Here is a 24,903-nt window from a genome sequence, read left to right as displayed (position 1 = left end):
GACAGGATGCTTACATTATCATTAAAAAACACAATTTGTACATTTCCTCTGTTACTTCACTTCCCTAATACTGCAATGAGTTAACAACTTGATATTATGGCATACTTAATATTTTTGAACATAATGGGGTTCGAGAAGTTTGAGATCTATTAGATAATCCATTAGAAACCTTTAGCACATTGTATTAGCACATTGTACATTCACAATACACATGACTGTGCTCCTCAGGAACATATCTGTGATGTTATATAATTTACTCTACATACTATGTGACCTTTCAGAGCTAAGTCTCGTAAATGGAATCCACCCTATATTGTTGTATGAGTCATATATTAATCTGAAAGGAGTATCGTTTAGGTTTTTGAGAAAATGTAATGGGTTAGAACATCAAGTTTCAAGAACTAGAAATACTCGATGGAAGCACAAGCCTTGAATTTCAGATGCTCCAGCTCCCCAAGGACAGAAAATATCATAGTAGTGAAACGTAGGGAATGATGAGTATGTTTTTAAAAGAATTTAGCAAATCTTATTCTTGCCAAGCTATGAAACCCCTAAAGGAACATGGTGGTGGAAAAAAACTGGGATGGGAAAGCTTTTGCTTTCCCCCGAGAAACTTTTGCGTTCCCTCGCAAAACCTGTTATGAGTTCGGTCAAACATTTCCTATTTATTTTCCTGCTGGTAATGGTTCAGACAGCTCCGTAGGTTCACAATGGAGCGGTCCATAGTGTTATTTTGAACTTAGAAATAAAGAAATACGGTCTGTGCTTAGTTCTAGGCACGGTTTTGACGTAAATGAAAGACACCTGAAAAGGATATTACACGAAAGAGCATTGTTTCGACGAAAAAATTACTCAAGTGATGCTGTGAAGATACAAGCACAAACCACAGAAGTAGGTAGGCAACACAACAGGTAGGCTATCTTTGCGAGGGAACGCAAAAGTTTTGCGAGAGAACGCAAAAGCTTTGAAACTTTTTTTCTCCCATCCCAATTTTTTTCCACCACCATATCCCTTTAGGGGCTCCGTACCAAGCAATGTGGTAGTTCATCACATTCCAGTGGTAAAACGCTACTGAATTCTGGTATCAGTCTAAATAATAATAATAATTTAAAAAATCATGATACCATACGCTACTAAGACTTGAATACATCACAAAAATCATTTAAGCAAACATAGATCATAAAAATAAAATAATGAATAAAAATGAGAGTGTAGGATAAATAAAGTAAGTAAATACATAGTTTTTTTCACTTCTGTGTAGTTTCACTGATATTACAGATAGATTAATTTTTCTGTAGACAATACAGGCAATCTAAAAATAATTTCATGTAAGTGATGCAAATAATATTAATAATTACTACTTGTCACAAGAAATGACTTCCACTTTATGTGCCACCTACCAGGAACCACCGGCCATCAATCTTCATTCTCTGCACTGTTACAGCACAGTCTCTCATCTTGTTCTGTGAGTAACATGCATAATATTATACTTCCAAGCATTGCATATTATAAACTGCTACATTACGATGAGTATGTGTGTATGTATCTCTGTATAAACTGCTGGTATAATGTTTCTTTTTACATGAGTAAGACTGTCCAGCTTTCTCATATTACACATACACTTGATAGACTGGATTACACTTAATGAGCTAAACACTGTATACTGACAGCATCTCCCATGTGCTAACACATGATTATTATCTTCACTTCTGTTATTCTGTACAGATAATTTTACAAAGTAACAGCAGAAATGTCTTCCTGCTGAGCCAGAGAGCTTTTCCACTCACTTACCTGAGACAAGAAGCTGGCTACCTGTGCTGAGCTCCACTCCTCAAACTGTTCCCTGGTTGGCAGACTCATTTCAGCTTCAACTATTCCACATCAAACTGTGAGCTATCTGACAGCGGCTTGTCGATCTGAGGTGTTTACTGTAACTACACCGCAACTGGACTTCACATAATGTGGGAAGTTCCTCTTGTCATTGTGATGGTCTCTCTGACAGTCTCGCTGGCCAACTCATGCTCTCTCATGTGAAACAGCAGTCAGATTGCGCACTTACTATTCTGGTGAACTGTCACAAACCAGGTCATAAATACTGTAACACTCTTTGGCAATGCTAGAGTATATAAAAATCCTCTGGGATTAAGCATGCACTTTTAAGGGGTGAATAAGCAGGAGGTTGCCTTCTTAAAGCGTGGCTTGTACAGCATTAGAAGGGGAAGTGAAAGGCTCAGTATGGTGGTGAACATTTCACTTTCAAAACATTCATTTCACAATTTAATTCATAACAAATGTTAGAATATAGGTAGAGAACAAGATATACTGGGCTAAACTAAACCTCATCTGACTGTAGAAGTAGGTCTATAGTTTAGATCAGGTCCTGTAGACCACATTTTTGGTGTGGCATTTATGTTGCTTTATTTAGTTGAGTAGTTTTCATTTCTGGACTTCACTGACAGACCAGCAATCAAATGAAATGCGAATGTGTAGTGAATTGAATAAGTGGAACAGGGCTGATGGTAACGTCTGTGTTTTGGATGATAATTCTCAACTGAATCTATTAGAACAAACAAACAAACAAACAAACAAACAAAAAAACTCTAATAAAGAATCCTGAGACTTTCAGACAGATTTCGGGGTTGAAATGTAATAAGAAAAATCAATAATTACTATATAAAGTTTAGCATTCAGTAATGTGGTGGTACACATACACAGCATACTATTTGAATACAGCTGCTAATACTCAACATAATGTTAAAGTACAATTAAAATAAAGTAACTTTTTTGTCAAGTTAAAGCAGAGAAATAAAAATTAGCTGTGTAAAGCTGCATTTAAAAAAATAAAAATAAATCATGGTGTATTAATGCAGATTTCACCTAACAAAATGTAGAATATGCAAATATGATCTAAACTTGGCTTATAGCACGTACACACTGGTCAGCCATAACATTAAAACCACCAACAGGTGACGTGAATAACATTGATTATCTTATTACAAAGGCACCTGCCAAGGGGTGGGATATATTAGACAGTAAGTGAATAGTCAGTTCTCAAAGTTGATGTGTTGGAAGCAGGAAAAATGGATCTGATCAACTTTGACAAAGGCCAAATTGTGATGGCTAGATGACTGGGTCAAAGCATCACCAAAACCACAAATCTTGTGGGGTTTACATGGTAGACATTGGTTAGTACCTACAAAAAAGTGGTCTAAGGAAGAACAACTGGTGAACAACCGACAGGGTCAGGGGTGCCTAAGGCACACTGATGCACGTGTGAAGTAAAGGCTAGCCCATCTGGTCCAATCTCAGCTATCTAACCATTGTTGCAGACCATAGCAACGGTATTCCCGAATTGCAGTGGCCTCTTTCAGCAGGATAATGCACCCTGCCACACTGCAAAAATAGTTCAGGAATGATTTAAGAAACATGACAATGAGTTCAAAGCATTGATTTGGCCTCTAAATTCCCCACATTTCAATCCGATCGAGCATCTGTGGGATGTGCTGGACAACCCATGTCCAATCTTAAAGGGTCTGCTGCTAACGTCTTGGTGCCAGATACCACAGCACACCTTCAGGAATCCATGCCTCGATGGGTCAGAGCTGTTTTGGTGGCACAAGGGGGACCTAAACAATATTAGCAGGTGGTTTTAATGTTATGGCTGATCGGTGTATATCATAATGCTAATTCTTGAGATTCTTCATCTCTCAAATGTTAGCTAGCATGCTAATAACTCTGACTGTACATACAAACTAACATGTCACTGGCTGGCTACAACAATGCACACTGGCTATATAAATACAAAATCTAGCTAATGGCAGATATTTATAGCAATAATTATCAGATAATTTTCCTCCGTGTTTTATTTTTAGAATTGTTGAATGCCAAGTTTTGTTTTACTTGTTTGGCACCACATTCAGCAAGAATTGGAACAGAATAAGAGCTGACTATCTGACTAACTGAATGTCCTGTGATCTAATTCAACTTCAGCTGGCTTGCCACTGCTTTAATTTTGTTTATGTTGCTGTACTTCGTAGACATCATCACTGTACAGATTTCCTTCATTGCAAAGCTGCTTTACACATTGTGCTTTTTGTCACTTTGCTTCCTTTTTTTGTTGGTAGACACTTCATGTGTGTGTGTGTGTGTGTGTGTGTGTGTGTGTGTGTGTGTGTGTGTGTGTGTGTGTGTGTGTGTAGCTGGACACACAATCAATTGCAGATAAAAGATATCAATTTGTAAATACATTTATCAAGGGCTCATTTAACCATCTGTTTTTGTTGTCACATCTGTCAGAGTTTAGATTTGTTAGAAATCTGGTGCTTAAACAAATGCTTAATGTTGTCTGACGCAAAAAAAGGCAACCAGTTGTTTGTAAATAGAGACACTTGATGCAATGAGAAAAAGTCAAAAGTATTGAGTGAATAAAGTAGAGATACTTGAATATTTAACTCGAATTCAGTAAGGTTTTGTAGTTCCCACATCTATTCATAATGAATAGGCTGAAAAATTGAATTTCAAACACTGGCATATTAAATGTTTTTATTTGTTCTGGTTTTGAAGAGAGGTTCAACCTGGGTTATGTGCTTGTGAATTCTTTCTTCTGTGCTGCAGGTGTACAGGGGCAGGCCATTTATCAGCCAGACTGAGTTTAATTTGGGATCAAAGCCAAACCAGTGCACATATGAGGGGTTGGAAAGAAGCAGGCAAACAATTGAACAAAAGCAACATTGTGGCACCAGTTAACATCCCAGCACTAAGCTAATAAGAATCTAGGCATAAATGTTTAACACACATGCACCCACCCACACACCCACCTACCCATACACATACACACTTTTTTTTCCTTTCAATTATTAAGTCCTTTGCTGGTCATCAATAATAGACTTTTTCAGCAAACTGAAAGAGACATACTGTATACTACTCCATTATCATGTTGTATTTTTTGTACACACTTTGTCTGCTTGAGGGTTCATTTTACAGAGAAGTACTGGTACTGATCAATATGTTAATGTTACAACTTGTGGTGCAGCCAAAAACCAAAAATGAAACATACAAAACAATGAAATGTTACAGTTGCTGCGCCAGTTTGTAATGATGATGCTCTCTCACTCCACCAGTCACTCTATGGTCACAAGCTTTGACCTCTGCAGGACTGTTGGGATTACTATCCATGAGGAACCTGATACTCTGGGAGAAGATGAACTTCTGAGGATGAGGAGCTTGATAATCTGGGAGAATACTGGGCAATGGTAGCTCAGTGGTTAAGATGTTGGACTACTGATGGGAAGGTCTTGAGATTTGAGAGTTCAAATCTTAGTGTTGCCACAGCAAGGCCCTTAACCCTCAACCTCAAGTTGTTCTGGATAAGTGTGTCTTATGATATAAATGTCAATGGAATATAAATATGAGAATCTTGAAGTAAAGTCTGTACCACCAAATCAAAATTGAGGTTGTTTGGACACATTATAATGGTGCCCATTTGTTGGCTCCTGTTAGAGCTGTATCAGGAATGTCCCACTGGACATAGACCCTAGACTCAGGACCTGCTGGAGAGATTGTACCACAGAGGAAGAGGAGGAATCTGTGGCTGGGCTGAACTTCTCAGCTTGTTGCCACTGTAACTTGTAACTTTTAACTTGCATTTATATATAAAGTTGGCTGTTCCAATGTCCTCCAATGCCATTCTGTTGTCGAGCTGTGAATGTCGAGCTGACAGATATTGCTATACATTGAGGTACTGAATATGCAGTATACTGCATTGGAGTGGACGTAGAGTGGATGTACAGTGCACTATGGCTAATAATATAGTAAACCTGGGAATGTATCCAATCATTTGTTCATTGAGAATTCTGACAACACTAGAAAATTACAGACAGCCAAAACAATAGGAATGAGTCTGATAAGTAGGAATTCAGATACTAGACATGATTAGAAAACATTTATTTAAATATGGATCCAAGAGGAGTGGGGTATAACACATTTGGGCAATTTCCCTGCTAATCATGCTAGTTCAACTGGTGAGCAGAATGAGGTGTGATCGAGCAGGAAAATGATCAAACTGTGCCAGACTTTGGATCTCCAAGAGTGAAGTTTTGCAACATTGGTTTAAGTGAATGCAAAGTGGAGATCAATATATTTTCTTAAAATATGCTGTGATTATATCTTTCTTACATTTCAAAGACAAACCCCAGCATGTTTTAGGGGTGGTATGGAAAGCAGTAGTCAAATGTTTGTTAAAAGAACTACTAGTTTATTCCTGAGAAACATTAAAAGGAAGAGAAAGAAGATAGGGGAAGAGGTGCCAGTCAAAAAAAGCAAACCATCATTAAAACACGTAAGGGAAATAAAAAAAAAAGAGTAACAATATGAATACATGTGAAGCAGTGGAATGTAGAATGCAAAAAAAAGGCCCTAGCTGACCATCCCCACATATGCTGCTTTGTGGTTATTGAGTAGCTAATGAAGGGCTCCATCTTCACTGATGTGCTCATTTGCTGGCTCAAGCAGATGTACGACTAGCAGGAACAGCATGGGCTGCTGGGCTGCATATGGGTGGCGTGCAGGGAGAAACTTCTGGACAACACCGGACATCTGTGAGGGTCCATAATGGTAATGAGTTATCGTAACCCCCCCGGAGAAATTGAGAAAGGAAAGACAAACACTACAACCTCTATCTCAGATAGTCTTGTAGTGTTTATAAACACATTGTTCCATTGTTTACTGTTCAGATTTACTGTTTTAATTTTTGTGCAGCCCATAATTCGATTCAATTAAATTCAATTCAATTTTATTTGTATAGCTCTTTTAACAATGGACATTGTCTCAAAGCAGCTTTACAGAAACATATACCGATTTTAAGTGTGTGGATTTATCCCTATTGGGTGGCGAGGGAAAACTCCCTAAGATGATATGAGGAAGAAACCTTGAGAGGAACCAGACTCAGAAGGGAACCCGCCCTCATCTGGGTAACAACCGATTATTTATTTACTGAATCTATGCATTGTTCTTTGTTCACTGTTCTTTGTATTAGTTTAAGCAAGTTTCTAAAAATGCCTCGCATAAGATGCCCAGACCTTAATCTAATTGACAATCTGTGGCAGTTTTGCAGTTCACTAACATCTCCATTCGTTCTGACAGCAAAAATATCAAGATCCAGATGTGCAACACTAATAGAGATAAATCCCAGAAGTCATGAAGCTGAAATTGCTGCCAAAGGTGATTCTACCAAGTATTGTCCTGGGGGATGAATACTTAAGCAACCAACAAATGTTTTCTATTTTGTTCAATTAACCTTTGTCTCAGAATAAATATTTTTCACGTTCAAATGTTAGACATATTGCGTAAATCAAATGGTGAAAAGCCCATTTAAGTCCAATACAGCTCCAGGTTGTAATACTAAAAAATGTGGAAAGGGTCAAAGGAGGTGAATACTTATGCAAGACACTATGTATTGCAATTGAGACATTTACAATGATACATTTTTCATTCATTCATCTTCAGTTACCACTTTATCCTGGTCTGAGCTGTACCCCAAATCTTTCTAATGATTCCATAACTGCCGTGTAATGGAAGAAATATTGACAGTTTCACTGAAGAGAGCGTTGTGTCCTTTTGACCTTCTTTCTGTTGTTACAGTCACTGGTGTTCTTGGCAAGGTCATTCATCACTTTACATAATAATTCTGTTTATATAATAATTTAAATATTGTTTGCATGTTCTTATATTTTCTTGTTACTACCTTCAGGCCCCTATTCAACTCAATTATTTAGCTCTGGTAGTTGAGTTTTATTATGGGTAGCAAATCAAAAACACCTGTTACTCATCTCTCTGCCAAGTCACAAACACACACTCCACAACTCCAACTGCCAACTCTCTCTCTCTCTCAGAAAAATAAGACACCGATACCATCACCATTGCCAAAGAAAAACCTTCTCTGACTGTGTCATTTGACAAAGTAGAACCACAACACTGCTGTCACATTTCTGAAATTCCTACTGTAGAACTAATTATTATTTCAAGTATAAAGAATGTTCCAGACAACCCTCTCCACTTTTTTGAGGAAACGTCGGCAACCTGAATTGACCTGTGCTCAGCCACAAAAGGAAATGAAGTTTAGAGAGGTGACTGTGTACCTGGTGGAGAGAAGAATGGGTAAAAGCCGGAGAAACTTCCTGACAAGTTTGGCCAGGTCAAAGGGCTTCTCTGTGGACAACACTTTAAGGTATGTCAGTTGCAAAACAGTTGTATTTACAAAAATTTAAACACTGTGGATGCCTGACTGACCAAGTCACTGAAGGCCTGGTTATGGTTTTAGTCACAGAATGAAAGAAATTTCATTCTGAAATATGATTTGTTGCATATTTGAATATTACATTTGATTGCCTTTGCAAGGCACACTATTCTGAGAATAACTTTTACATAACTTTATGCAGGCTGTCAATCTGATATGCATCAATTTGTATGCAAATCCTCATGATAATGTGAAGGTATCTTGTCTGATTTCTAAGAACACCAAAATGATGACAGGATAATGACAGGGAAGCTGAAACTCTATCGGGTTCTGTCAGATGGGGACAATTGCCTGCTACAATCAAGCTTTTCGTGCTTCAGAAAATGACACGTGTGAACTCTGTAAAGCTGAACATTTGCACGTCAGTTGTAACATTTGTACAATGTCTAATTTCAGTCTTATTTATTTATTTATCCATGTATTTTTTTTTACTGCTGTTTGACATTAAACAGCCTGTTAGACAGAACTTTACCCCTCAAGGTCATAAAATGTCACAAAATACAGCACCACTTCAAGCTCCTTTTCATGTCAAAGCTGTGTATGTGTGTTTCTGCATGTCTTTGGATAGTCATGGGAATCTATAACAGTAGTTTGTCTGCCTGGGTAAAGCTGATACTTGCCTACTGTTGCCAGTTGGAGATCTGTGCCAGGCGTGTGCAGCTGGCTGTGGGCACCAGTGGGTGTTGTTTTAGGCAGGCTGGCATAACCGCAGCCGGTGGCTGGCTGTGGTGTAGTGTGTCACACACAGCTGAGGGGTGGAACCATTCCCAGAAATGCAGCTTGAACTCCTGAATCATACTGTTCCTCAGCACCCAATGAGCTATTGTCTGAAGCTAACAGCAGGAAACAGACTGAAAGAGATGCAAACTGACATTTTGCAAGGTGGTGAGGAGTATACATTAGTGGTGGATTAATAATAAACTGGCCTAGTTTCAATCCCACTGACGATACAAAACAATACTTGCATGTGCCATCCATGTTTTTTAAAGATAAACAAGAATAAAGAATATAAAGATAAACAGAAGAACAGATGGTGAAGATTATTATTATATTTGAAAATGCAGTGCCTAAAATCTGCTGCAGGAAATTTGTGAGGTTTGGGCCTGGAAAAAACATTTGGTGAAGATCTCCACTTGTACATGAATATAGTTATTTAGTCTTGTTTGTCTGCTCTTAAAATTAAAATATACTTTAGTACATTTATGTAAGAATTATGTATATGTATAATAGTATAGGTGAATTATACTAAGGGCTACATTCAGAGTTAACGACTCTCTCTCTCTCTCTCTCTCTCTCTCTCTCTCTCTCTCTCTCTCTCTCTCTCTATATATATATATATATATATATATATATATATATATATATATATATATATATATATATATATATATAGACACACATTTATATTTATATAGATATATTTATAGACTTGGCAACGTCAATATTTATGCAGAAAAAGATACACACATGCTTATATCAGTTTTCTGAGCATGCCATTCAGATTCAGATTATGCAAATCACTCGCATGTAGATCGAACATCCAATGTTGCCAAAATTTTCATGAGTAGTAATGTTTGAGATGGAGTTTTTCAATAGTAGATTTTAAAGACAAATGCTTTCCTTTAAGAAAACAAATTAAGTGTAAAGAAACTCCTGTAAAGAAAACATGGTCACGGTTTGAAAGATCCCCATATATGTAATTCCTGTACGTTGGGAATAATCTGTAATTCAGTTTGAATACAATATTTGTACTAAATCCTCACTATGCACTTAACTCAAATTTTATGACTATATATGCTATCCATATACTACACTGTATACAATTATTTATATATACACGTAAATACATTTAATAATAATATAAATAAATTTAATATAATACAATTTTTTACCATAAATATATTTTCAGATAGGCTTTAAGAATGCCTTTGACAAAAGAAAAATGTATTAAAATCATTCTCATGGCTGGATCAGGAAGCTGTTGCAAGGATGCGATGAACTTTAACAGGAAACATGGCAAGCACAGCACACAAGACACTGTTGCCAAACTTATTAACAAATTCAAAAAGACGTCCACTAACATCCACTGACGATTGCATAACCGACGTCGTGCTGGGAAGCATAGTCCCCTGTGTATGGAGACCTTTGAGATACCCTGTATTCTAATAGTTGCCTTGGACTAATTGTGATAAAAAGTATATTTGTACATTTTTAAAACGTTTACCACACTATCCATATACTTATTAATGACAGCACAGTTATGGCATTTTGTGACAGTTGTGACATAACCAGATCTCTCAGTTTAAATCTCTCTGACCTTGTTCTGTGTTAAATTAGTCCTTGTGCTAGATCTAGATTGCATAGCTTTGTGCAGCAGGATGTATTTGCTGCATGTACCTCAACCGGGCTTCATGTAATCCAGGAAGCCTCCCACCTCTATTTTCCTCCTTCTCTGTACTCTCTCTCTCTCTCTCTCTCTCTCTCTCTCTTTCATACATAGCGACCAGTGAATGCCTCTGCTGTGCAGTTAAATGAAGATGAAAGCGAAAGGTTAGAAATCAGAGAGTGATGGAGAAACTGGAAGAAAAAGATGGAGAGATGAAGGGAGAGATTTCATTTATGTTTCATGAACTGCACACCATGATCGGATTTGATATGGAAATGTCAGTGAGCTGACAGCCTGACTGCAGGACTGAACTTTTGATTCAGTTCACACTCTCAGCTGAGACTTAGCTTCACTCCTGTGGTTTGATTGACTTTGAAGGTACAAAATGAACCTTTCTTTAAGACTTGGTTTCAAAGTTGCTGTAAGACTGCATAACATCTCTCAAACTCCACTGTCCATTAGGCTGTAAAATGGCAGGAATATTTGCTGAATTATAAGTTGTGGTGCATTGATATGATCTTGGTGAAAGCACAGTGCTATGTGATTACAGCCTTTTCTTGAGGCACAAGATATGATCCTCTATTTTCCTGCTCACCTCACAGAAGAATGTTTAATTTGATATTTGTGCACAGTTTCAATGCTTACACTGTGTCAAAATAGGAACAGGACTTTTAAACCCTTCACATTTAAGCAGAAATATTATTATTAATATGCATAAAGAACATAATGTTTAGACATAAAACAGATTATCTTTGCTCTTCAAAGATGTTTTGTCTTTGAAATAGACATGTTAATTTGTTAACTTGTAAATGTGCTTCTCTGTAGTTCTAACCATTCACTAAATGTGAAATCCAAATATATTATTGAGTAAGACTGTTTAAGACATTTAAAATAAAAACAAATGATAAATAATAATAATGAAATCCTATTGACTTCTCATTGTTTTTGTTGCTAGTCTATTACTTCTTGGACATCCTGTATACTATGATTCTAACCAGACAATTGTTTGTAATACAGCATACAAGAGAACATAATTCTCAAGGGCACAGGGATGATAAGTTGATGGTACTCAAAATGTATTGACTTTTTCACACCTTCTGGTGCTGAGTGCTTTATGGCCTCAATTTACACCTCTGAGTCTTATTAGCTAGCCATAACATCAAAACCACTGAGAGGTGATGTGAGTAACATTGATTATCTCATTAAAGTGGAACCTGTCAAGGAGTAGGATGTATTAGGCAGCAAGTGAACAGTCAGTTTTCAAAGCTGAAGTGTAGGAAGAAGGAAAAATGGGCAAGAGAAAGGATTTGAGTTACTTTGACAAGCGCAAATTGTGATTGCTAGACAACGGGTCAGAGCATCTGCAAAACAGCAGGTCTTCTGGGGTGTTCCTCGTATAGTTAGTACCTACTAAAAGTGGGCCAAGGAAGGACAAAGGCTGAACAAGTACACAATATTAGGCAGGTGGTTTTAATGTTATGGCTGATCACTGTAGCCCTGTCTGTATCTGTAGATTCACTGGGTGACATCAGTATTAACTTAAATGAAAATTATTATTATTATTATAATTTTTTTTACGTATGATAAAACTCACACATCCAGATGACAGACAAGTAAATGAACATCAGAGTGTGAATTTATGTTAAGTTGTTTCCTCTATGAACCCAGATGATTGTGACAGACGAGGTCGTATCATATGATGTTTAGCTTATTTGGCGAGAGAGAGAGAGAGAGAGAGAGAGAGAGAGAGAGAGAGAGAGAGAGAGAGAGAGAGAGAGAGAGACCAACATGCGACTTGGTCTTTGGGCTTACTTTATGAATACATTTGACTGAAGGGTTCATAGAGTATATTTTGCATAAATATTTACTGACGTCCCTTCGACTGCTATTTTGAAAAATTGGTTTTCTGTTATTTTCTCAGTACGAGGAAACACGTGGAATTTGTTGTGTAGTAATCACACATATGCAGAAATTTGCTTGAGTATTCTTTTAAGGAAGGAAATATGGCTTTGCATTAATTAAGAAAACCTTGCTTGTAGGCTCCCACATTTTCACATTTATCCTGGGTTATTTTGTACAATATGAGAGAAAAGTGTGAGGACCTTCTGCATGGAAGATTAGGTTCAACTATGATTCAACAGATTACCCTTCATCTTCTTCACACACACACACACACACACACACACACACACACACACACACACACACACACACACACACACACTTTTTTTTTTGTTTCTCTCTTCTCTCTAATTGTGAGTCTGGGTCTGTGACTGCACCACTATTGTATCTCTCTGGGAGCCATACACTCGGGTAATTATGTATGGGTGACTGCTCACACTGGCACTGCAATTAAACAAAGCAACAACAGCATGGGATGCTGGCACACAGGTTGGCTGTGATGGATGTTTATGTGTGTTTATGTAGGTGTGTGTGTGTGAGTGTGTGTGTGTGTGTGTGTGTGTGTGTGTGTGTGTGTGTGTGTGTGTGTGTGTGAGAGAGAGAGAGAGAGAGAGAGAGAGAGAGAGAGAGAGAGAGATCAAAACAAAGCTCCTGTTTTCAACAATGGAAATTCTCTGATGCTCCTCTTCATCAGTGTGCCACAAGAGCAGAGCCACAGTTTGGCCAAGAGGTGGCTAAAGGTTGGAAGAGAGATCAGGTTAAAGGTGAAGGAGTGGATTCAAAAGATGAGAATGAAAGTGTACGCCCTTCCTAATTTCTAACGGAAACCCAGTGCACAGATTTACATTAACAAACCTGTATCAGAGTATTGTGGTTCTGAGGAATTATTATTTGCTGTAATTTACAGCACCTGAATGAGATCTTACTCTTTGCACTCAGGTCTCCTTTAGTGAACAGTGGACTCATATCATAAATGGTAAATGTTCTGCACTTATATAGTGCTTTTATCCAAAGCGCCTTACACTGTGTCTCATTCACCCATTCACACACACCAATGGTAGCAGAGCTGCCATGCAAGGTGCTAACTTGCCATCGGGAGCAACTTGGGGTTCAGTGTCTTGTCCAAGGACACTTCAGCATGTGGAGTCATGTGGGCCGGTAATCGAACCGCCAACCCTACGATTAGTGGACAACCCTCTCTACCACCTGAGCCACAGCCACTCATATAAAAACCATAATGAACTTTCTTTTACTTTCACACTATCCGTTTTTACCCAGATGAGGACGGGTTCCCTTCTGAATCTGGTTCCTCTCAAGGTTTCTTCCTTATATCATCTTAGGGAGTTTTTCCTTGCCGCCGGCTTGCCCAATAGGGATAAATTCACACACTTAAAATCTATATCCTGTGTTTATATGTTTCTGTAAAGCTGCTTTGAGACAATGTCCACTGTTAAAAGCGCTATACAAATAAAATTGAATTGAATTGATTAACGCTTCTTAGTCTTCTAAAAGGCTCTACTTAGAAAACTCTCTACATTGAGCCCTAAAGGGCTCCATATAAGCTAATAAAATGATGAGTGATGAGCTTGATCAAGTGCAAATGGAAGCCATATCGTTAAATTAAACCACAATTGCATTGATTATATATATTTGATGAGAAATCAGAGAGTGATATATTATATGTTTATTTGAATGGTTGCCATCTTCTCTTTCTTCTCTTTCATACATCATAATATTATATTGACAGCAAAGGAAAAAAACATTTCCTTCTGTAGTAAATTTTTCTGAGGCTTAATGGAAAGTACTTGTGTTCAAAGGCGGTGGGATAAAGACCAAAGGCAATATTGAAAAACACAGTCACACACCTCTCCTAATCTGAAAAATCTGCCAACCTCAGAAGTGCAGAATGATCGACACACAGGTGATTATAATAATCAGTATGGAAAATCCACTTAAGCTCACAACCTGATTCTGAATATGACAACTTTCCCCAGTAAATGTATGTTTAGAAATTAAGTTGTCGAGTTAAGTCACCAGTTCTGAATTCGATATGCATTTGGTCTCAGTACTCACCATTTAATTTTCATATGAGTGACAAGTTGTCGTTGTCTGATCTTTGCAGTAGTAAAGTGACTCATATTGTAGCAGAGGACAATCCAGCACATGAGCTCTGGCCATGGCTACAGGAACAGGGCATTGCAGATCTGGGCAAAATGAATGTGCTTGACATCGCCTGGTTTACACAGAGCATGAAAGCTGGCAGACCCATTCCAGTGGAGGCACAACATCGCATACAAGTGAGTATACCTCTGTGTGTGTATGTGTGTGTGTATGAGTGTGTGTATAAGATATAAAGATATAGAGGATATTATGAAGGTGAGTTCATCTGGTGAGCTGTCAGGTCAGTTAAAGGCCACAGGAACTGGCTAAGTATGATAAGATGTTGCAGAGGTTTATAAAGAAGGGTTATAAAAAGGTCTGGAGATCACATTACCACAATGGCCGTGCTTTAGTGTACTTACATACAGATAAACACTGGGTGGTGCTATAAGTCTAAAGGGTTGTTTTGTATTGAAGGTACATTAAACATCTGTTTCCAGCACTCTTACAATAACACTGCCAAAGCAATAAATAAATAATACAGCTTATTAAAAAAAAAGGAAAATATGAGAGGGTCCTTTGTACATATTCAGCATAGTAATCATGAAATTCATAATCATCCATTTTCTCCAAAGGACAGAAGCATGAGCATAAATAATTGAACAGATGAATATTCTCAGTGCTGCCTCCTTGATATAAGATTAAATCATTTTGATGATCAATCTGCATACATTGCTCATAGCTAACAATTAGACTAGCTTGAATTATTCATTAACAACAATTTTGCTAAGGCTGTGTAGAGGAATGGCCCTTTTTTCTCCAGCACTCTTTACTCCTGCTCACCTCTTAGACCTGGAGAACTCTGAGAGACCTGAATTACCAGAATGGTTTAGTCACACTGTCAGATACTTTGTCAGAAAGTGGGTTTATCTGGGCTTTGGGAAATAAAGGGATGCATTTCCTGTGTTGGCTGTAACAACACATTGCCTCATCCCTGCTGCCTGACAGCTGTAGACTAATGTGCAATATTGTCCCAAATAGACCCATCAGTGCAGAGCCTGGTCTCATAGTGCCTCACTAACTGATGCTAAAGATATTTATTAAAGACATTCCTCTGCTCTTGGATCACTCTGGAAGGGACTTCAGTGATCTGCACAAAAAATAAAGAAATATGCCACCCAATTCTGGAGACCAATCAATCTCACTTCTGCTCTCAGAAGACAGAATATGAGTTAGAAAAGCCTGAATCACCTCTGGATCTCCAAAGAGTTAGAGCTGGGGGCATGACCCTTGTCTTCTTGCTATTTTTAATCTTATAGTCCAAAATACCTTTGGTTGACATAAAGATGATGGGTTTTATTTAGATTGAGAGATCATCATCATGATCATCACCATCATCATCATCATCATCATCATCATCATGAGTAAGCACTTTAGGGTCATGCGGGAGCCTGGAGCCTGTTCTGGGAACACTGGGTGTGAGGCAGGAATACATCCAGGATGGGACACCAGTTAATCGCATCACATCATGCACACACACACACACACACACACACACACACACACACACACACACACACACACACGCACGCACGCGCGCACACACACACACACTGACATAGGTGAGAGGCAACAGGAAAAGCCAAACACTTTACAAACATTAAACATTCACATTGAACATGTGTGAGGTTATTATTATTATTATATTATAATATATTATTATGAAGGTATGAAGATTCACATTTGTAGAAACAAGCATTATTCATTCATTCATCTTCAGTAACCACTATATCATGGTCAGGGTCTGGGTGTGAAGTCAGAATACACTAATGGCATGTTTTTGAGAGGTGAGAAGAAATTGGATAACCTGGAGGAAACCCACACAGACACGAGAACTTGAGTTCAGCCTGTAACCTGAATTCAGGATTGAACTGAGGACTCAGAGTTAAGCATAAATTTAAGTATTAAAAAAAATCAAGCAAAGATTATTATTTTATATTGACGTTTGGTCCTCTTGTCCATTCTGAGAAACAGAGGGCTGAGTATGCTGGTAAGAGGAAATGTGTATAGCACTAGGCAGAAATGATCCCCTATAGTGCTTCTTCAAGCCCCTGACTAAAAGTGCTCCTGGATATCACACTGTGGGGGGATGGGCAGAATTGTTCAGAACACTCTCCAAAGCTGCTATCAGCATCTTTTTCTGTCACTGCCTCCAGTGAGTTTAGACAGTGCTGTGATGGTTCTGGCCATCCTGAGGCATTTGGTGTCCCCTACAGTGTTGTTGCTCCCTCAGCAGGCCACAGAATAATGATAACACACAATAGAGTGGTAGTAGAGCTGCAGTAGCCTACTGCACACATTGAAAAACCTGGGCTGTCTTAGAAAGAAGAGTCTGCTTGGCCTTTCCTGTGCAGGGCATCAGTGTTGTCAGTCCAGTGCAGTCTGTTGTTCAGGTAGACCCCCTGATACATAGACAATGTTTGGTTTAACTTTTGAACAGCAACCTACTAGGAAGCACCCAATACAATACTCTACTCGATAATCTTAAACAAATAGATAGGAAAAGAAATACAATTCTAAAGGTGAACATGTTTTGCATGGCTCAGCACTTGAGTAGAGCCAGTGTCTACTACACATGAGCAAAGTATTTAAATGAGTGATCTCCTCTGAGGACAGTGCAGACATTTAGATAAAATAAAGTCAATGTGTTTAATAAGCTTTGTGATAGTAAAGATTGTAATATAGCGTTTTCATTAGGCAGTCATGATAATGTGAAGCAATTAAACATTTTAGAAGCAGTTTGTAGTTTCATTATTACATAAAAATCGATTTACTCTGTGTATAATTAACCTTTGACTGGTTTAATTGGCAATGGAAGAAATTTGTCATTCAATTAAATGTCAAATTTAATTTCATTCAATTACCCACAGGGCAGGGGGCATGGTGGCTTAGTAGTTAGCACGTTTGCCTCACACCTTCGGGGTCGGGGGTTCGAATCCTTCCTCCGCCCTGTGTGCACGGAGCTTGCATGTTCTCCCCCACTACGGTTTCCTCCCCCAGTCAGCGAAGACATGCGCTGTAGGCTAATTGGCATTTCCAAACTGTCAATAGTGTATGAATGGGAGTGTGAATTGGTGTGTGTGATTGTGCCCTGTGATGGGTGGCACCCCATCCAGGTTGTCCCCCATCAAGTGTCCCAATTCCCTGGGATAGGCTCCAGGCTTCCCTGCAACCCTGTGTAGGATAATCAGTATAGAAAATGGATGGATGGATGGATGGACCCAATAGGAAAATGTAATTGATAAAAAAAATCAGTTTGCAAATGCACCTATTCCACTCCCTATAAAACTGTATATGTTAAAGGGATCTATGGTTTGTCTGTAATCCTTAAAGGCTCTATGTACAGTTTTGTCAAAGAAAAAAGGAACATAAAGTGCCCTTGTAAAGTGTTGGGCCACCACAAGCCACCAGAACAACTTCAGTGCTCTTTGACATAGATTCTAGATGATGGTGGTGAAGAGCATCATCTAACACGTCGCTCCAAAATCTGTCCATTTTGGTTGAGAGATGGTGACTGTTAAGTGAGTAAGTAAGTAAAGCTTTATTTATATAGCACCTTTCAAAACAATGTTTTCAAAGTGCTTTACAGAAGACATATGCATGAAAATACAATCAGTAGTAAGAATAAGCAAAAAAAGTAATAAAATAAATAAAAGGCAATAAGCTAAAAAGAAATAAAAGGCATAGCAAAATAGAATGAATAAAAGAATACAAATAAAATCAAGTATGGTAAATGAACTGGCTTGAGGAAAGGCCCCAGCGAACAACTGTGCTTTAAGATACTTTTTAAAAGTGCTAATTGAATCAACTGCCCGTAGGTTGTCAGGGAGACAGTTCCACAGTTTAGGCAGGATAAAATCAATTCTGTAAGACACAGGTAGCCAGTGAAGGGATTTAAGTGCCAGAGCGATATGATTCTTCTGTCTAGTACATGTCGGCATTCTTGCAGCTGCATTCTGAACTCTTTGTAAGTGTTTAATGGAGCTCTTTGGTAAGCCAACCAAAACACTCTCGTAGTAGTTGAGTCTAAATGTAACAAATGCATGTATGAGTTTCTCACTATCTGTGGGGGAGAGAACATCACTTACTTTAGAGATGTTACGAAGGTGATAGTATGCTGTTTTACAAACATTGTTAATATGTTTTTTAAAACTGAGATCACTGTCAAACACGATCTCTAAATGCTTAACGCAGTCTTTAGCCTTGAGAGACAAGGAATCTAGATATGGCATAATTAACTTTCTCTGTGCATCATTTCCGATAAAGACATTAACAGATTAAAAAAAAAAAAAAGAATTATTAAACAATTTGCTGAGCCCTTGTGTGCTGTGGATGCTGGTGGAGTCTTTCTGGAAGTGACCACTCCCATAAATATAGACATGTTTTATCATAGGATAAAGGTGATTAATCAGAACATGTTTGTATTGTAGTTGTATTTGTAATGACTCTTCCATCTAAGGCAGGGGTGTCCAATTTAATCCGGAAAGGTCCGGTATGCTTGCAGGTTTTCATTCCAACCAAGCAGAAGCCACACCTGAGTCTATTGAAAGCCAAGATCAACTGCTTAAACAGGTGGAATCAGGTGTGCCTCCTTGCTTGGTTGGAATGAAAACCCGCACCAACACCGGCCCTTTCCGGATAAGATTGGACAACTCTGATCAAAGGAGATAAATGTATCAGAACCAGGCCAGTAAATGCAACAGCACAACAGAGCCACAGTTCTTTCCATAATCTGTAGAACCCTACAACAGAGGAGTTCAATTTTAGAAACAGTTCCAAGTAGAAGCCTTTTAGACAGCTATAAATAACTGTTATTAAACATCCAAGAACTCTTGAGGAACCTTTTTTTCCCCCTAAGAGTGTCCTTTTGCTTGTCAGTGGCATAAGACGCTATGTCTATAAACCTTTAAAACTTTAAAGTAAGACTGTAAAGACCATGATTGTACCTTGAATGAGAACCTTGAATTCACCTATAAATGTGAAAGATATTTAAGAAAGTACACAAGATACTGTATACTCTTGTGGGTCCTACCCTAGTGTTAAATAATGATATTTTAATTTTTTATTTTATTTTTTATAATTTAGCAATACATTTACAACATGAAGCTCTAATTATTTTACAAAGTGCTTCAAAAGTAATAATAAAAAAGACAATAAAAAAAGAACCTGCTAATTAATGAACTAGTGTTTTGATATTTGCCAAAAATTATATGGTTGAATAGTAAAGTAAAAGGGTTTAAAAGCTAAACTGCTAATCTGATGACTTTTAAGAGGCACAGGTCTTTGGAGCATGAAAAAACATCACTTTTGTAACACTTAACTCTTGAAATGTTCAGTAAGCCAGTGATAATCCCTCCTGCTCTTATAAGATATTCTAGTGAGTAAAACTCCCACAAGCTATACAGAGCAGCATTCACAGCTTTTCCTATTTCCATAATTTGTTCTTACTGTAAGATGAAAAATACAGTACACTAAGGCATACATATGAACGGATTAAAAAAAAAAAAGACATTAAATAAAATTGCCTGTGTACACACAGCAGACTTTTCCCCAGGTGCTTAGCCTGCTCTGCAAAATGCCATAGTGTTCATTTACCTCCTCCGCTCTTCTCATTGGGTACAATGAGTACAAGCTGTCTTTTTATGGGCTGTCTCGGTGGTATGGGCACAGACCTGGATGTAGGGAGACCTACCTTGTGTGCCTTCCTTAGCTCCTATCAATCATGATCTGAGAGAGACAGAAGAAGGCAAGGTCAGACTCAGAAGGGATGCGACCCCATAACCCCGTCAGTCTGCGGGCTGTGATCTCATTAACCCGAACGGACGCAGCTCACTTGTGTGTGTGTAGATCATTATCCTTGGCACATGTTCTTCTAACCTGCATTTGGTACTGGAGCACCATGCACCCACACACCCGTACACAAATCCAAGCAGAAGTCTCTGAATTATTTCTCATATACTTTAAAACTTTATGACAGCAAGGTTATAAGTGACTGAGTAGCAATTATGCATACCAACAGTGTATGTCAGTTTAGCTGGAGTCAGCTCATATGCAAAAGTATTGTATTTGATACTTCCACGAACTAAACTCAGCCCTACAGGTAATTATAATCGATAAAGAGAACCCAGTTAAACAAATGAGAAAATGTTTTTATGCACAATCATTTATTTAGTGAGGGAAATAATCCAATATTACATATATGTGAGTTGCAAAAGTATGTGAACCTCTAGGATTAGTAGTTCATTTTAAATTAGACTCGGGTGTTTTCAATCAATGGGATGACAATGAGGTGTGAATGAGAACCTCATTTTATTTAAAGAACCGGGATCTATCAAAATCTGATCTTCACAACACATGTTTGTGGAAGTGTATCATTGCACAAACAAAGGAGATTTCTGAAGACCTCAAAAAAAAACAAAAAACAAAAAAAACAAAACAAAGAGTTGCTGATGCTCATCAGGCTGGAAAAGGTTACAAAAATATCTCTAAAGAGTTTGGACTTCACCACTACTTTTAGGACTTCTAGAAAATCTGATGATGTTTTCGGTCATATTTATGCAGATATATAGAACATTCTAAAGAGTTCACAAACTTTCAAGCACCACAAGGATTGGGAGGGTTACTTTAAAAATGTATTCTGTTACAGTTACAAATGACTTCATAAAAATGTAATCAGTAACATAATCCAAGTATCGCAATATGAAAGTAATGTAATCTGATTATTTTGGGATTTCTTCAAGGCCACATATGTAAATAAAGACAAGAAAAGGCAATATGATCTAAAATACGCAGTTTTTAGAGCGCAGTTTAGAGATTAAAAACATGTTCAATGTTTGGATTTGTTTTAATAAAATAAAAAGAAATAAAATAAATAAATAAATAAAAAATAAATATGTTGGTAGATAAATAAATAAATAAATAAATAAAAGATCACTGTCCCCGATGCGGGTAACATTACATCACAAAAGCTAGGGTGACCATATTCTGGTCTTTCAAAAAGAGGACAGGTCCACAAAAGAGGAAATGTCTAACAAAAGCATTTCAGAGAACAATTTGTGTTTATTTCTACCATAATCAAGCAGCTGTCTATATTGTGTGTGTGTGTGTGTGTGTATGTATATATATATATATATATATATATATATATATATATATATATATATATATATATATATATATATATATATGATTGTTTTAAAAAAAAAAAGGTTTTAAATGTAAAAAAAATATAATCCTGATAGTATAACCTTATTATTAATTAATTAATTAATTTATTTATTTTTACAAAATGTACCTGTAATCTGATTATATTGTATTTTGACGTAACTGTAATGGATTACAGTTAGCAGTTTTTTTGTATCCTGATTACGTACCTCTATTACATGTATTCCGATACTCCCCAAGCCTGAGCACAACTGTATAATGGGCAGCTGTTGGCACAGTCAGTAAACACTTATGCATAACGTATCATTTATTTCTTTGCAGAACAACCTCTAAATCTGTATAATTAATAATTTCAAGGACTTTTTCACAAAAATAATGTGTGGCTATGTATCACCAACACACTTTCATTACTGCATTGGTTCATTGTTCCATCGTTTAATAAAACTACATAAGAACTACATTCTCTTATATCTGTCATATGTTAAGAATTTTATTGTTGGAGTGTAATGGTAGTAGTTTTCAATTTGCATTATATTTATATTCAACATCCAACCATAGACTTCCATTATAAATAAGTTTTGTGATTGATTTTGACAGAATGATGTGATTGATGACAGAATTCTTGTTTATAGTAATCACACATACACAACAGATGTGGAGAACAGGGAATAAGTTATAAAACATTTGAGGTTTTGGACTTTAAGTCCTAGTAAAAATTCTATTTGCGGTTGATAATTATTGTGCCCTCAGTAGATTTGTAAGCGATTTATGAGCATAAAATACATTGACCTAACATCATTAAGGAAGAATTTAATAAAATGGGCAAAAATGAATCACCTCAAGTATTTAGTTAACCATTTAGAAAACAAATCATGTCACAGCGATTGCAGGAAGAGCCACACATCACCTTCAATATACTAGGGCACAGAGTGCATGGATAATATGATAAAAGATTTATGGCAGGAAATGCGATTTTTCACTTTCAAAATAAATTTTATTAAAGTCCAGGGTTATGGGGGATTCTGAGATAAGTAAGAGGAATTTCAGATAAATTACTGTGTAACTGGTGCTCTCATAAGATATGATGCAGCCTTATCTGAAAAAAGGGAAGTGATAGATGTCAGATTGTTATAACAAGATTGTTGTAGCAAGGGGATAGGGTCTGGTAACTGAGCATACAGTATATACACTACACAACATTTATTATACCCCTTGTAGTCCCAGGACCCATCAGTAAATGTCTTTATCAGGTAATGTTGGATCATATCTTATAAGAACTGTAACTGTTAAATTGTATTGATCTGAAATTTCTCTTATGGATCTTGAAATCCCCTTGGCACTCTTGCAACTACATAATAATCCATAGACATTAAATAATATTATTTATCACAATGGGGAAAAGAGGGCATGGGATGATCTTACAGTGGCTTATCATTACCCTAGTTTCTTTTTTTACCTCCCTTGGTTTACTTTTGGGATATAGACACCAGTTATCTAGCACACTGAAAACATTTACCGTAAAATTTACAGTCATTTGATGGCAGAAGAGTTAAAGCAGTAAAGAACATTAATTTTACAATAAATAACTGTAAAACATATTCCCAGTAAAGTACTGTAATAAGTCAAAAACAATTTGCATAGAATGCTGCTCGGGTGTCCCTCTGGTCCCTCTGGTGCTCTTCAGTTTGGTGATCCTACTAGTTCAGTATTTCTGAAGAAATCTGCGGCACTCAACAAATTAAAATCTAAAAAGCCTTTAATATCTCTTGGCTTTTCAGTCATAGTTATAGTTAAAAAAACAAAACAAAACAAAACATGCCTATGCATTTCAGCCATTAGGGCCTTCATCAGGGCATGTCGAAATGGGTGCTTTTGGGCTTTTTTCTGCTCATTATTTATTTAATTTTACTGTAACTATAACTGAATAGCCAAGAGATATTAAAGCCTTTTTAAATGTGTTACCCTCGTGAGTGCCTCAGATTTCTTCAAAAGTACTGTATTATCTAATTATCTATAATTCCTGTTATTGTTATGGTATATTACTGTATGTTTCTAGTTATAAACTGTAAATTTGCAAAAAAAAAAAAAAAAGTACACAATCCAGTACATGTGCTAATTTGGCTGATGCACAAGAAACCTGAGCAGAAGTTTGAGGTTCATGCACGAGAAGCTTGGCAATGCTGGGATTTAAACACATAACCTTCTGATTTGTAACTCGGTGTCTTAAGGACTGAGGCACCACAACTAGTTCATTGACCCTGCATTGCATCAATTTGTTACTAGCATATAGTAAAAGTATAGTAACTTTATACTTAAGGTCAACACAAAGAGAAGTTTTATCATTCTAACCCAAGCCATCAACATTAGATATCCTACTATTCAATGTGTTTTCTGGGCTTTTATTGTAAACCAATGCATGGCTCTAATGGCATAATCTTTTACAGTACAATAATGTAAAGTAAATACTGTAAATATATATATATTTTTAAATTTTACAGTTCTGGTATATAACCCTGTTTCTATCTTTCTGCATAGTTTAATTCCAATCCTAAGGTTACATACCTGATCCACTTAAACACTCACTCATTCACACTTGGGGGCAGTTTAGAGTAACCAATCCACCTACGGGCACGTTTTTGGGAGGTGAAGAAAACTAGAGAAGTAGGAGGAAACCCACATGAATATGGGGTGAACATGTGAGACTCCACACAGACAGCAACCCAAGCTCAATACAGACAGCACAGGGTGGCTAAACAAACAAATAAGTAAATAATGTTGTTAGAATGGATCGATCTGCTAGACCGGAATTCTAGCATTTGAGACACAACCTGAATAGAGCAAGATGTATTAGAACTAACCTGCTGTATTGTGTTTGATAGTTACAGAGTGGCTGATTTCATTGAGTAAGAGCTCAAAAGTAAGGTTTGGCGTGACAAAAATGAGCATCAGGGATTAGAAATGATTTTTCCCCCATGTTGATTCAGTCCGAAACCCCACC

At 37.2% G+C, this 24,903-nt stretch overlaps 2 protein-coding genes across 6 annotated transcripts in view; one reads left to right on the top strand and one right to left on the bottom strand.

The window, feature by feature from the left end:
• Positions 1–2,040, bottom strand: part of blnk (B cell linker) — a 46,292-nt gene extending 44,252 nt beyond the window's left edge. For 2 of the 5 annotated variants that reach the window (XM_017464407.3, XM_017464409.3), the window contains exons 1-2: positions 1,792–2,039; positions 1,401–1,463 (exon numbers count right to left, since the gene is read on the bottom strand). In XM_017464407.3, coding sequence (XP_017319896.1) covers positions 1,401–1,463; positions 1,792–1,860 — 132 coding nt within the window. In that variant the 5' untranslated portion in view covers positions 1,861–2,039. Of the gene's footprint in view, positions 1–1,400; positions 1,464–1,791 lie in introns of all 5 variants that reach the window. The other 3 variants (XM_053679796.1, XM_053679797.1, XM_017464408.3) reach the window with 2 other exon arrangements.
• Positions 2,041–7,605: 5,565 nt separating this feature from the next.
• dntt (deoxynucleotidyltransferase, terminal) overlaps positions 7,606–24,903 on the top strand; it is a 131,507-nt gene continuing 114,209 nt past the window's right edge. The window contains exons 1-2 of the mRNA XM_017463184.3: positions 7,606–8,224; positions 14,704–14,878. Of these exons, the coding sequence (XP_017318673.1) occupies positions 8,031–8,224; positions 14,704–14,878 (369 nt within the window). The 5' untranslated portion in view covers positions 7,606–8,030. The remainder of the gene's footprint in view (positions 8,225–14,703; positions 14,879–24,903) is intronic.

The sequence above is a fragment of the Ictalurus punctatus genome, chromosome 3 (genome assembly GCF_001660625.3).
Source record: "Ictalurus punctatus breed USDA103 chromosome 3, Coco_2.0, whole genome shotgun sequence".
Lineage (NCBI taxonomy): Eukaryota > Metazoa > Chordata > Actinopteri > Siluriformes > Ictaluridae > Ictalurus > Ictalurus punctatus.
Note: the sequence above shows the minus strand (reverse complement) of the source record. Positions and strands in the feature narration are given on the sequence as shown.